At 40.8% G+C, this 14,728-nt stretch overlaps 1 protein-coding gene across 4 annotated transcripts in view; it reads right to left on the minus strand.

Moving 5' to 3' along the window:
• MTUS1 (microtubule associated scaffold protein 1) overlaps positions 1-14,728 on the minus strand; it is a 166,624-nt gene that overhangs the window by 79,744 nt on the left and 72,152 nt on the right. For all 4 annotated transcript variants that reach the window (XM_027598756.2, XM_027598755.2, XM_027598753.2 and 1 more), the window contains one exon: positions 295-456. In XM_027598756.2, coding sequence (XP_027454557.2) covers positions 295-456 — 162 coding nt within the window. The remainder of the gene's footprint in view (positions 1-294; positions 457-14,728) is intronic.

A 14,728-nucleotide genomic window follows, 5' to 3' on the forward strand; every position in this document is an offset into this window, starting at 1 on the left:
AATGATACAATTTAGAATTCTCCATGCGAAAAAAAACAAAACAAAACCAGGTACCTTCAACACATAAATATTTCAGTGTTTCATAGCACTGAATACACACTCACCAAAAAAGAATGTCATTTGAAGAATCTGCTTTTCCTGCCAAACTTTTTGAGAAAGTCCACAGGAGAAGCAGCACTCCTATTTTCCCCTAAATCACAGAATCAAAAATCTAGTAATTATTTGTAGCACATTAGTCTTTTCTTATACCTACGATCACAATGATCCCAGAAGTTAGACAGAAGACCAACTTACAATTATTGCTGTAAGTGCTCAGATCGCTGTGGATGCTGGTAATAGAGGAGGTGCTTCCCGTCCTCCTCAGCGCAGAACTTTTCAAAGATGCTTTGCATTTAGGAAGTGGTCTAGGCAAATTCACCCGAGATGGCTGTGCATTTTTCGAGGATGTAGGTTTTCCTTGGGATTAAAGAAAAAAAAAAGTTTCTACTTCATTTTGAAAGCTTTAAACTTAAAAACTTCATCTCCTGCACTAACTACTGAGTCAAAATACAAACTGAATATTTGGAATCATGCAATCTTTACATAGACGTGTTTTTTGTATTTTTGATGATTTAGAGGCAGAAGAGCAGAGGCAATGATGAGACCATCAGGATATGTGAAGGGCAGCTGTCACCCTGTAAGCTGAATTAACTCAGGTCTTGTGTAACAGAGAGACAGATCAAAAGAGCCATGTGACACAGGGGCTTCGGGCAAAGTTAATAATCAAAGCTCTGACTTCTGCTCATACTGTTGATTAAAAAGTAAACAGGGGCACCTGGGTGGCTCAGTCGTTAAGCGTCTGCCTTCGGCTCAGGTCATGGTCCCAGGGTCCTGAGATCGAGCCCCGCATCGGGCTCCCTGCTCCGTGGGAAGCCTGCTTCTCCCTCTCCCACTCCCCCTGCTTGTGTTCCCTCTCTCGCTGTGTCTCTCTCTGTCAAATAAATAAAATCTTAAAAAAAAAAAAAAAAGTATATATAAAAAAAAGTAAACAAACTAGTCCATTCACACACTAGGCTATCACATAAAAAAATAGATGAAAACTTAAAAACCAAACAGAAAGAAAAATTCCATTTGAGGAGGGAAAAAAATTCATTTAAAAAATGCCTAATGCTTGCCACGAGGTGGCACTGGATTATTTTTTTCATCTCTTCTTGACTCCTTCTTTGCCAAACTAAAATGGCCTTCAAACTTCTCTTGCTGCAAGTGTTCCCATTTAGCAATGAAATATGTATGCTTCATATCTGGCACATGTGAAATCACACGGTCCTGATGCTCACACCTGCTACCTGATTATGGGCATTTCCCAAGTTCAATCCTTACAATTTTCTTCATACACATCTCTCTTGCAGAATCTTCTTCATTTATTTAACTCTAACCCTTACCCATGTGGTTGAATCCCAAATTCTCACTTGCAGACTTATCCTTTCTGAATACCAATGCCACTCACATTTTAAATTCTTCGCTGAATGTTTCAATTTCGACACTTCGAAACCCTTCTCCCTTATGCTAATTATAAATCCATTTTTCCTTTTTCCCAGCCTCAAAACATTGGAATTGTCCCTACATCCCCATATAATCTAACATGAAGACTCTCAATACTAAGGGTATTGCACCACTGAAAAATATGAAGAGCTAAAAAAAGAACTCACACAAAAACGATGGTGTCCTATATTCCTAATGGGCCCGTAAGTGAGTGAAGTAATATTTCTGGGAAGTGAGGCTCATTGCTTTGCAGGAGTTCAGTGATTTTGTTCATAAAATTTTCATCTTAATAAAGAAAAACGATGTTAAACTCCTTAGATCCTTAGATCTGGCATTTAAAATCACCCACATTAAAGTTCTACCTATTTCCAGCTTTATCTTTGTACTTGTTAACTGTAAAACTCAAACTTCCGGTTATGTTTATTAGCAAAAGACGAGTTTATTCGGGGATAGGCGAGGGCAGCGGGGAAACTGGGAAGGCTGTTACAAATAAAAAGTCCACTGGAGTAAACGGGGGGGGGGGGGGGGGGGGTGCTGGAAGTATAGTGGCTTTTCACCGGCTGAGTTGTGACGGTGTCTGATTGGCTGGGTTGTTGGGGGGGGGCGGGTAGGAGGAAGCCTTTCTTCTGCCTGAGGGGATAATCAAGTAGTATCTGCTTGCAAGTTAGTCTTTTTGTTGGTCCTGCTCTGGGCAGAGTGGTTGCGGGGCAGGAGAGCTCCCCCTGCCCAACCTTCCAATTTCATTTTAGTGAGGTTTCCCATTGCTTATTTTCACACGCTGTTCTTTTACACTGGTGTGCGCTCTGCTCCCCTCAACGTAGTTTCCTCTCTGACACCCAGAAGTACTATTCTAATTCATGAGGCACATCGCTTCTTGTCAAAGACATCTTCTTTCACTCAATCCAAATCCAACAAATCCTCTTCACCCCCTTATAATTTGCCTCAACAACTGTATTAGACTCCTAAAGTGCTGTCCTTCCACCCTTTCCAAGTCCATTGTGTTGATCCCCTGAACATGAAAAAAAAAAAAAGGTCATGACCCAGTCTAAAATCTGTGATTCCCCATTATCTATAGGATGATCTTATTCTTAATCCCCTTAATATTTAATTTTAAAGGTGTAAATGGCAGTCCTAGGATTGATTCTGATCAACCTCTCCCCCATGATGCTCTGCCATGCTCTCATCCCTACACACACACCCCCCCCCCTTATTTTTAGTTTTCCAGGCCTTTTTACTCTATTCTTCTGCTTATGTCCATCTTTGTGAATGAACTAAGCCTCTTTTCCATCTAGTGCCCCAGCTTGCCTGGTGAATACAAAGCTGACCGTTCTTTCAAATCCTTGCCACTCATTTGTAGTCCCTACCCCAGATCTACTGAATCACAACCTCCATTTTAACAAAATCTCCTGGTGATTCGAATACACGTTAAGCATGAGAAGCACTGTTGAGAATCAGAACTTCTTTGCTCCTGCCAGGGCACCCTCCCATGTGTGCCATGGGCCACGCCCCCCTTTACCATACCCACACCTGCTTCCAGGACAGCCTCTGTTTCAGTAGGGCTCTCGGACTACTCTCTAAGGTCCCTGAGAACAGGAAGAGGACCTGATTCCATTCTGTCCCTCAGGCCCTAGCCAAGTGTCTAGCATGGAGTGAAATTTAATAAATATTTGCGGAATGACTTTTTATTGTAAGGCCAAGAGGAAAGTGTGGGAAATGGGGAGAGGTTGGTGGAAGGGGACAAACTTTCAGCTGTGAGAAGAATAAGGTCTGGGGAACTAATGTAAAATGGTGACTATAGTTGATAAGACTATTAGATCACTGGAATTTGCTAAGAGTTGAACTTAAATGTCCTCAACAAAAAAAAAGAAGTATGTGAGGTGAGGGATATGTTAATTAACTCCATAACTAAAATCATTCTATAATTTACATCAAATCACCACAATGTACACTTGAAATGTCTTTACACTTTAAATGTCAATTAGATCTCAACCAAGTTGGAAAAAACACAGATGTAGAATTATACAGATGATAGTAATAGCTATTGAATTTTTTTCAATAAATTTTGATAATGCCTTCTCTCATCTTCACTGAAGCATTAAGCACTTAATTTTTACAAGCTTATTTGTCCTTTGTTAATATTAAGGGACTCAAACAGTCTATTAACTAGATAAAAGGAGATGAATATTTGAATATCTATTACTTGCTAATTATTATAAGGACTATAAAGAAAAATGTCTCCTTTTAAACTTACATTTAGCCACCAGTTTTACTTGCTTTTGGAGGTACAGAAAAACTGATCTTTTAGAATATACAGTTACTAAATTATGGCCCCTTGACAGAAAAAAACATAACGAGTCCTCATCATCCTCGGAAACAATGAGCAAGGTTGAGCAAGTAACAGATGAATATTTCTGGGCTACAGCCACAGTACAGTCAAGGCTAAACAAGTCTAGAAACTCAACTTGTTTTTCAGAAAGGGATGTTTCATAGCATTGTTTCTGACAGCACTGTGGGTTTACAGACATTTCTCAGTGTGCCTCAGAATTACTACAGACCTGCACCCTCTCTGATTCCAACATACAGCCGGGCACCAGGAACAAGGTCACCCCGCCAGCTTATCTGTGATTGCCATGACCTGCCCTACCCCATTCACAAGGCTCACTGTCCCTCCCCACCCAGCCCCACCCCCCCTCCAGGAAATGGCAGCTTGTAGACCTAGCAAGAGTCCTCCCCATTTGACCATTAGTCTGACTCCTGGGCATTGAGGGTACTGAACAAAGCCTCCTTCACCAGAGAATTACCTCCTTTGAAACTCAGCCCTGCCATCACTATTCCCAGCTCACAGATGAGAGAGCAACTTGGGTGGTTAAATGGCTTCCTCAGGTCACACACCTAAGCAGTAGTAACAGTGATGCCGGGAAGTCAGGCAACCTACCACCAGCCCAGAGTTCCCTCTACTGGGCTGCAGAACAGAAGCATCAGGTGAAGGAAAGCAGCATCAGGCTGGAGGCCACCTGAGCTCCTCCTTTTAGAAGGGGGCTCGCCTAGTGCAATGATAAACACAGTGGAGATACAACCAAGGCATTCCACTGTTCCACCACAGTCCTCATGTTTAACTGAAGAGCAAAGCTGACCTCAAGTACCCATAATTGGACTTCAAATAAAGAAGCAGTAAAACATATATATCATAACCAATATAAAAAGTTAGACATGGCAATATTGGGCTGAAAAACTGAGTAACCTGAGAACCAAATTCTTAAATAAGGAAATCCTTATAGGACCACTCTTACAAGGTTCTGAGGGGTAGTATTTACCCATTTGCTTCACAGCACGTAACCTATCCCAGACGTAAACCATCAAGATTTAAGATCTACTTGCAGATGCATTACTGGCCTCAGTGGTTTATTTTAAGCTTATGCTGTTAGCAGAATCTTAACACAGAGACAACAGATTTGTTTTGACCCTGTAATTATTACCATCTTTTGTCTAGGGAAAACATGGAAGGGATAGCATTTGCACTTAGCCTTAGATAGTAACACACAGAGAGTCTACTGAGTTTGAAGTATGGCTTCATCAACAAGCAATGTACTCGGATACCCACCTTGGAAAATCTAATTAAATGTACTTAACAAGAGAACATCATTAAGAAATGCCTTGTAAAACTAAAAATCTAATAAAATGATGTTATGTGGAAAAATATATTAATATTACCCTCTTTTTTTAAGCTCATACTTACCTATATACTGAAAAATTCTAGAAGATATACCAGAATTTTATGAGGTTGTTACAAAATATAAGCACAGTGGAACATAAAGGAACAATGAGGGAAAAAGGCAGAAATGGGCAATTTTCCTTTCACCCTTTATATGCTTTTTCCCCTTTATACGCTTCTTACTCCATGTGAATTTTTTTATAATAAGCATATTTTATCATAAAAGCTAACATAAAACATCAAAACAATGAGACTATTAAAGTCACTGGAGTCAAATATTTAATCAGATAAAGATGTTCAAAACAGATAAAGAAACTATGAAAGATGTTCAAATCAGATAAAGAAACTAAGAAAGGATAAATTGGATCAACAATTAAAGTAAACAGATTCTAATCATTTTTATTCCTGTGCCTCTGCAAACATTAGGTATTCTTCATTCCTTTTAATTTTACTAGGAAAAACAACACAGAAATCAATGGCTTAACTGATGCTTTTATATGGTCATGATGAAAATAGTCCCTTTGCCACTGGAAAGTTCTTCATGAGACCATAGTGGTGTGTTCCTAGGACTGGAAATTAAAGCTGAAGAATGAACTCCTGAATGATACTCCTTTGTTCTGACAGTTATGTTAAAGGATTCACTGGCCAGGAGAAAGCTCCCAGGGCACTCACAGGTATGCAGTGATCTCTCTCAGTAACAGGCTGTCCTCCTCTGTTCCTCAAGGAAAGGCTGGGAAAGAAGGTAAGTCCCACAAGCTCGCGAAACGCCTTCAAAGTAATGAGAGCAGTTTCCCAGGTCACAGAAACATCAACTCGTCAAATCAAGTTCTTCTCTCTGAACTCTCAACCAGACCAGGATAAATTCAGCTATAACATGTTTTTCATGAGATTATTCCACACTGAGCAAAACGAGCTGCTATTCTTTAAATTTGATGAAATTAAAGTGTTCTGAAGAAGTTTCAAGGAGTTGACAAAAAAAAACCCACAAAAACAACAACACTTGATCTTAGCCAAAAGGCCGAAAAAGCTCCCCCCACCGCCATAAAAACTTAACTACTATTTTACCTATATTAGAAGACACAGATCATCTTAATAAAAACCTAGACAACGGATTCCCAGGAGCGGTTATGCTACACAAGTATTTACTTGCCTCCATAGTAAGGTAACTGCAAAGTAAGGTAATCACAAAGCACAAATGAATAGGGTGCTAGAAACACCTGACATTCTACTACAGAAACCACTGCCAAATGTTTTCAGTAATAATTATGAATACTAGAGAATACGTAGTATCTCATTAAAATTTTTTTAATAGGATTGTGGTTTGTGTGGCTTACTAGGTGTGCAGGCATCACGGGAAAGAAAAAGATGAGGCTGGAGAGGTAGGTAGTTCACCGTTCAGGATGGCATGAAATGCCAGGCTAAGAACTTCAGCCCTTAACTGTTGCGGGGGCAGGGGGTGTGGTGGGAAGATGGAGAAGGCGGGGGACTGCAGCTTTCTTGGCACTGCCCCCCCCCCCCCGGATTTGATCAAGGGGTGGCAGTGTGCATAGTGACCAGCAAGCGACCAGCAGGGTAGAGTTCGAAATCAAGTTTGAAATCGGAGAAGAGCTTAGGAAGCTAGTGCACCTGCCAGGGCTCGAGGCCGTGAGGATTTCCACTGGACAAGAAAACAACTACTGAGGCCAGTCTGGAATGCAGACATTGCACATTCATTTATATAGCTCAAAATATAAATTACTGTATTTTATAAAATATCAGCATCAATAAGGCAGGGCCCTTAACTAGTCAGGAACAGAAAATGCCAATCCGACATAGTTAAAATACAAAACATGAGCGCATGTTACAGCTATAATTATAACTTGGGTTCTTGTAACACAACTCTATAGAGAAGGTGACCTTTACATTAATTATCTACAGTAGCTGGGAATTATTATAAAGCTAACATAAGTCTACCCAAAGGGATAAAAAAAATTAATGGTAAGTTATGGGAGAAATAAATTATACTCCAAACTGTGGCTGCAGGTTCATTTTTACTTAACCCAAAAGGACCGACTTTTCTCATTAATACTAATGCAGATGTTAGAAAATTTAGCTTCAGTATATAGCATTATTATCTAAAAACTATGTAAATAAACCTGATAAGCTGCTTACAAATCAATACTGTAAAACAATCCACAGCTTTTCGATGTAGCAGGAAAAATAGAAAAAAGATCCTTTACTTTAAGCAATAAAAAGTAGTTGCACATGGAGACACGGACATGCACACACTATTTCTATAAATCAGAAAGTGCTCATATTATGAAAAAATTTTCAAATGAGGAACATAAAGGATTTGCATAAGTAAATATACATGTTAATTCCTCCCTGAATTAATATATTAATTGAATGGTATTCCCATCTAAATCCACATGTGATTATTTTAAAGTGGGATTTGGGAGAACTTTTAAAGAACAATTTAAATTAGTTTAGAGTAACTAAGAATAGCCAAAAATTCTGGAACATAAACATGAGATGACTACAGCTGAAGAACAGAAAACTCTAATTAAAAAAAAAAAAAGGGCAAAGTACTTGAATAGACCTTTCTCCAAAGAAAATATGTAATGGCCAACACCACATGAAAAGATGTTCAACATCATTAGTCATTAGGGAAATGCAGATCAACACTATAGTAAGATACCACATCACCCCCATTAGAATGGCTATTATAGAAACAAAACAGAAAATAACGATTGTTGGCTAGGATGTGAACAACTTGGAACCCTGTGCATTGCTGGTAGAAAGTAAAATGGTACAGCTACTCTGGAAAATGGTATGGCCGTGCCCCCCCCTCCTCCAAAGATAAAAATAGACTAGCATACAATCCCCTAATTCCACTCCTGGGTATATACCCAAAATAAATGAAAGGAGGATCTTTGTACACCCATGTCCATATGGTATTTGTACACCTATGTCCATAATGCTATTCATAATAACCAAAAGGTAGAAGAAACCCAAAAGTTGTCCATTGACAGATGAATGGATATATAATATGTGGCACAAACATACTATGAAACATTATTCCATTCTAAGAAGGAAATTCTGACACATGCTGCACCATGGATGAAACTTGAAGACATTCCCTAAGCCACTCACAAAAGGACAAATATTGCCATGATTCTTCTTACGTGAGGTACCCAGAGTAGTCAAATTCAGAGACAGACAGTAGAATGGTAGTTGCCAGGGGCTGGGGGGATGGAAAGTGGAGAGTTAGTGTTTAATGGATCAAGAGTTTCAGTGGGAAGATAAAAAGTTCTGGAGATGGGATGATGGCGACTCTTGTACAACAAAAGGAATCTATTTTATACCACTGAACCACACGCTTAAAAAATGGTTAAAATGGTAAATTTTATATAACATATTTATCATAATAAAGTTCAATAAGAAGGAAGTTGTGCTATTAGTTACTATAGGATATTATAAAATAAAAAGTCTATTGTTGGTATAAAACATTATGGACAGATTAATGAACTGGTGTATAAATCCCAGAAATATAAAAATTTAGAATAGGATAAGGGAAATTTCTTTCAGATAAGACATTTATTTGTGGTATTAAAATAACTGAATTAAAAAAAATAAAATTTGAGAAGCAGTATGTATGATGTAGTGATTAAAAGTGGACAATCCAGAGCCAGACTGCCTAGGTTTTAAACCCAGCTCCAGGGGCGTCTGGGTGGCTCAGTCGTTAGGCGTCTGCCTTTGGCTCAGGTCATGATCCCAGGGTCCTGGGATGGAGCCCCGCATTGGGCTCCCTGCTCCACGGGAAGTCTGCTTCTCCCTCTCCTGCTCCCCCTGCTTGTGTTCCCCCTCTTGCTGTCTCTGTCAAATAAAATCTTTAAAAATAAATAAATAAACCCAGCTCCAGCACACACTGGCTGTTGAGCAGGTTTCTTAGCCTCTTGGTGCCTGTTTTTCTCATATGAAACAATGCGTGCGATTATAGGGATACTTACTTTATACCTTCTTTTAAAGGTTAAGTAAGTTTTCATTTTTAACATGCTTAGAATAGTATCTGGCACATCTTAAGTTACCTAAAGATTCGCCACTAGTCTTACCACACACACAAAATTGGATTATAAAGGGTTTAGAACAAAACCAGACAAATTAACCATAATAACTAATTATAGATCAGTCTCTTTCAGTAGAGAAGGTCTTGTCCAGCATAAAAACACAGGAAAATTAAAGGAAAAGATGTATTTGACCATATAAAAACTGGAAACATTTTTTAAAAATCACCATATACAAAAAGGCAAATGACGAAACCCAAGACAAAGGACAATGAACAATATCAAATCAACAGAACTGTATGGCTCAAGACGTAAGGGAGCAAAAGCGCCTAACAAAACAGTAAATAAAAATAATCAGTAAAAATTTTTAAAAATGTTTAACCTTATTGTGTCTAGCATCTTTCCTGGCTCCCCAACTGTCATCCCTAATCCCCATTTCCATCACCAGTACACTATAGAAAGATTGAAAAAGCCTAATGCTTGCATTCCCAGTCTTTCTTCAAGTTGTAGCGACCATACAACTTGGTCTGTGCCAGTAAGACTTAAAGACCCGAGTGCTAGGGGGTAAGGTGCTGAACAGGAGGTTTCCTCCCTGATAAAGATAGACACGTATGCCAGGCGAAAGCCTCGACTCTAGCATGCTGTCCTTCACCTTCAGCCTTTACCCAGTAGCAGGAGGAACTGGCACTTGGATCTCTTAGTGACCACATTTTAACTGAAAAGTCACTGACAAAACAACATGCTGAGTCAAGAAGAGTGGAAAAACAGAAAGATGACCTTACTGAATCAGCAAACCTAGACCAACCACCTCTAGACTTCCTGGTAAACACACAACCTCTGGTTTAAACCAAATGGCATTCTTAACTACCATGTTCTCCTCTCTCAGCATCTGATGCAGTTGATTCCTCCTTGAAAGGTCTTCTTTACTTGGCTTCCAGGACAACGCTCTTGACTGACTTCCCTCCTACCCTCCTGGCTGTTTCTTCTTGGTCTCTGTGATTCCTCCTCATCTCCCCAGCCCTTTAAAATTTAGGAGTACCCCAGAGGTTTTTTGGAATACTCTAGGGAGTTCCCCAGTGGTGCCCTTGACCTGTTCTCTTCTGCACGCTCTCTTGGTGGTTTTATTCAGTCCAGTGGCTTTAAATACCATCTAAATATTGATGAATCCCAAATTTATATTCATAGACCAGACTTCTGTGCACTCTAGACCTGTGTATCCTACTTTCTACTCAACATCTTCACTTACAAAGTATCCACCTCAACTTAATATCTCTACAGCTTAGTTCCTGATATCCATATCCTAACATCTGTGCCACCACCATCCATCCCCATCTCAGTGGATGGCAACATTATCCTTCCACTGTTCACACCCAAAGTGTGTAGAGTCATCTCCGACTCCGCTCTTTTGCTCTCACTTCATCTAAGCAAATCCTGTCAGCTTCACTTTCAACACGCCCATCTAGAATCTGACTACCACCGTTCACACTGCCACAACCCTGGCCCCAGAAGCCACGATCTCCCGCCGTCAGTGCCTGTATTAGTACTTCCTCACTGGTCTCCCTGAACCAGTCCTCACCCCCATTCAATGTATTCTCTACGCAGGTATCAGAACAACTCTGTCAAAATTTAAGTTACTTTAGTTAAAAGCCAAAATCCTTAGGATTTTCAAGACTGCACATGATCTGGTTCTCTGCTACCTGTCAAACGTCACCGTCTGTTTCAACTTTTCCTCACCTCATTCCTTGCTTTCCTAGAGCACATCAGTAAAGCTCCACCACAGGGTCTTTCCACTTGCTCTCCACTCTGACTGGCACGGTTTTCCTCCAGATACTCCCATGACTGATGCCCTCCAGCCTTTACTCAAAAGCCACCTTTCCCTGGTCACACTAACCAAAATTTCTCTCTCTCTCACATAAAAACAACCCCCAACATTTCATATTCCCCTTCTCTGCATTAGTATGTCCCCCTTCTTTAGTACTTCAGATTATCAAGCATCCTATATATTACCTGTCTCTCCCACCAGAATGTAACTTCAAGGAGGGCATGTTTTAATCTTGTATTCACTTCTGTACCTCAGCACTTTGATCCCTGAGTCTACACTTATTCAATCAAGATCTGAGTGCCAAGCATATGCCAATTAAAATAAGATGCCGTTTTTGCCCTTTCTGCAACAGTAAACATTTGGAAAGAGTGTTAGCAATGTCAAAATACTGGCAAGGGTGTTGGAAAACACTCTTACTCAGACTAGTAGCACTGACTTGTATGCTGTTTCTGAAGGGCAATTTGGCAACATGTATCAGAAGTCTTAAAAATATTCACACCCTCTGATTCCATCTAAAGGAATGTATCCAAAGAATTTATCTGACCAGCTCTTATACTCCTGTACAAAGTTCTTCAGTGTAGAACTGTTTCACACACTATAAAAACAAAAGAAAGGGGCACCTGGGTGGTGCAGTCAGTTAAGTCTGACTCTCGGTTTCAGCTCAGGTCCTGATCTCAGGGTGGTGAGATTGAGCCCTGCATCAGGCTCTGCGCTCAGCATGGAGTCAGCTTGAGATGCTCTCTCCCTCTCCCTTTCCCGCTCGTGCTTGCTCTCTCGCTCTCTAAAATAAATCAATCTTTAAAAAAAAAAAAAAAACCTAACGTTCAAAGAAGTCTGAAGAAATATATGGCAGCACATTTCGATGATGAAATATTATAAGGTCGTTTAAAATCATGTTATTAAAGAATAAGAAGGTAAAAATCTAGGAAAGTAGCAACCACACCTTTTAAATGAAAAAGAAAATTCAATCAACTCATTAAACGCCTGTCAGGTGTGGGGTTTCTGAAACAGTAGAAACTGTCTCCATTAAATATATTTAAGCACACATACATGAGAAAATGCAAAAAGAAAAGGCATTGAACAGTTATTAATTGTGAAGTCAAAAACTATTTGGCATTGATGAGATTAAGGGGATTTTTTTTTTTCTTTTCCACTTTTCACTGAAAGGCTTATACTTTCAAAATAGCCTACTGGGGGAGGGATGCACCTGGGTGGCTCAGTCAGTTGATTGTCCTACTACTGGTTTCGGCTCAGGTCAGGATCTCAGGGTCGTGGGATCAAGCTCCATGTGGGGTTCCACACTCAGTAGGGAGTCTGCTTGAGATTCTCTTCGCGCCCCCCCCCTTGCCTCTCCCCCACGCTTCCCCACACTCATGTGCGCACACTCTCTCAAAAATAAATCTTTTTTAAAAATAGCCTACTGGGAAGGGGGCAGCAGAAACCTGATGAGCTATCCAAATTAACTGGTAAACTTCAAGATCCAAGAGGGGTAAAATAAGTTTGTTTTGTTTTTTTTTTTTTTTCAAGATTTTATTTATTTGACAGAGAGAGAGACAGCGAGAGAGGGAACACAAGTAGTGGGAGAGGGAGAAGCAGGCTTCCCGCCAAGCAGGGAGTCCGATGTGGGGCTCGATCCCAGGACCCTGGGATCATGACCTGAGCTGAAGGCAGACGCTTAACGACCGAGCTACCCAGGTGCCCCAAGGTAAAGTAAAGTTTACCTTGCCTAAGACCACGTTTCTCCCTTTCCTTTCCTGATACTGAGACACCCGGGCTCTGTCTGGACTTCTTCTGCCTGTTGACTACCAGAACACCCACGGATTGTGTCCTAATTGCCCAACCACCCTCCTCTGTATTTCCAATTACCTTTACTGACTCAGTCTTCAATCTCTACATTCCATACTCTGAACCCCAACTGTCCCTTCATTTCTACTTCCTAGTATATCAGCTAAGTCCTAAAAATTACCTCGATCCGGATGTATTCTTCTTAGTTGTAGTTCTAGGATCCTGATGGCAAAAATTAAATAGCAGAAAGCATCAACACTAAACCAAAACTGGTACCTAAATTTGTAAAGGTGTTCCTCAATCATATTACAGAATTACCTCTATTCTAGCAAAGAAGAGTTTCCGTAAACTTCGGTGTTGGTAATCTTACCTTCTTCTGAAATCCTACAGCTTTTTTTTCCCCTTAAAATAGCCTAAGGACACAGGTGATGAGGGATGAACTCATCACCTCTCCTAGTTGACTGGTAATAGCTGAGGGCAAGCACCATGTCTTACTCATCCCATAATTCCTCTGGGTCTGAGTATGACTCGCACTGTATACACTCCTAAAATGTCAAATGAATCAGTTCTCTTCCAGAACACAGAATTTCAGTAACCCTCTACATTTACGTACTGCCAAACGTGACTTTGAGCGTCCACGTTCTTGAGTTAGCCACAGCGAGGTCGTATTCATAGGACACAAGAAACAACTCCTCATAACCAGCGCCATTTGCTTAAACTGAAGAGTAAATGCGAAAATCAAGTCCTGGTCCTGGTTGTACAGGTGAGTCACAACAAAAACACAGCAAGTATTAAGAGGGTGGTAATTTGACAGAGAAACAAGAACATCCCACAAAGCAAGGTTCTCACAAGGACTTGAACTGCGTAGAAGCCCAGTGTTCATGGCGCTACTGTCCTTACCTGCCTCTCCAAGTGTGTTCACAAAATGTCTCCTGCCTCATGTGTGAAACAAAATCAACTTCCACAGTCATGGGCCTGGGAACATGTGTCCCACAACTAAAGGTATAATAAACTCAAAACCTAGAAGGGTTGCATCCTTTCCCCAGCTGCCAAACAAAGATGAACAAGGGTCTTCATAGGCTGTCAATGGATTTATTTATCTGGTGGTGAAGGAGCTCACCTCGCACTCACAGGGCTCCTACCCGCAGTGCGGAAAAGGCACATGCTGAGCATCCTGGCTCTTTAGAAGCCAAGGTTCATCAGCAGAGCTGCTTTGAACAATGCGGTCACTGAGACTCAAAACTGATCATCTTAGGTTTATTTCCTTCTCTAAGGTTACAAAAATATGCAAGTAAACAGATTTTGCACCAACTCCCTTCAAAGACATCACCGAACCTCAGCAAAGTGAGCTGGCAAATACAAAGGAAGAAGCTACCCCGCCCATTGTGCACAGCCGCTACTCTGACACCTGACTCTCAAAATTCCCTCTCTCATCTCCGAGTGGGTCCATACGGACACACTGCAGCATCCCCTCTGTTTCTCAGACTTCCTCGCCTGTGCCCTGGATGCATTCCGATGCGTCCAGGAGCTGACTGGCAGCCATCCCTGCAGCTTTGATCTTTATCAGCTCTTCTCCTACAGGCTTCCTAGCTCTCTACACATGTTGACGGTCTTAAACCTCAAACATCCACACACCCTCTGAGGGGCTTCTCGGTCTCTTCAAATTCAACATGCCCCCAACAACACCCACCCATCTCCTCCTGAGAACCTCTGCTCACTACTCTATTTCTCTGTCTCGTTTCACGGCCGCCCAACAAGCAAACTGAGGAGACATGGGACTGTTCGCCACCCACAGAAGCTGACCAGACCCTCTTCCTCCAAAACATTTTTAATATTTTCACTCTG

Source organism: Zalophus californianus, chromosome 2, assembly GCF_009762305.2.
Source record: "Zalophus californianus isolate mZalCal1 chromosome 2, mZalCal1.pri.v2, whole genome shotgun sequence".
Classification (NCBI taxonomy): domain Eukaryota; kingdom Metazoa; phylum Chordata; class Mammalia; order Carnivora; family Otariidae; genus Zalophus; species Zalophus californianus.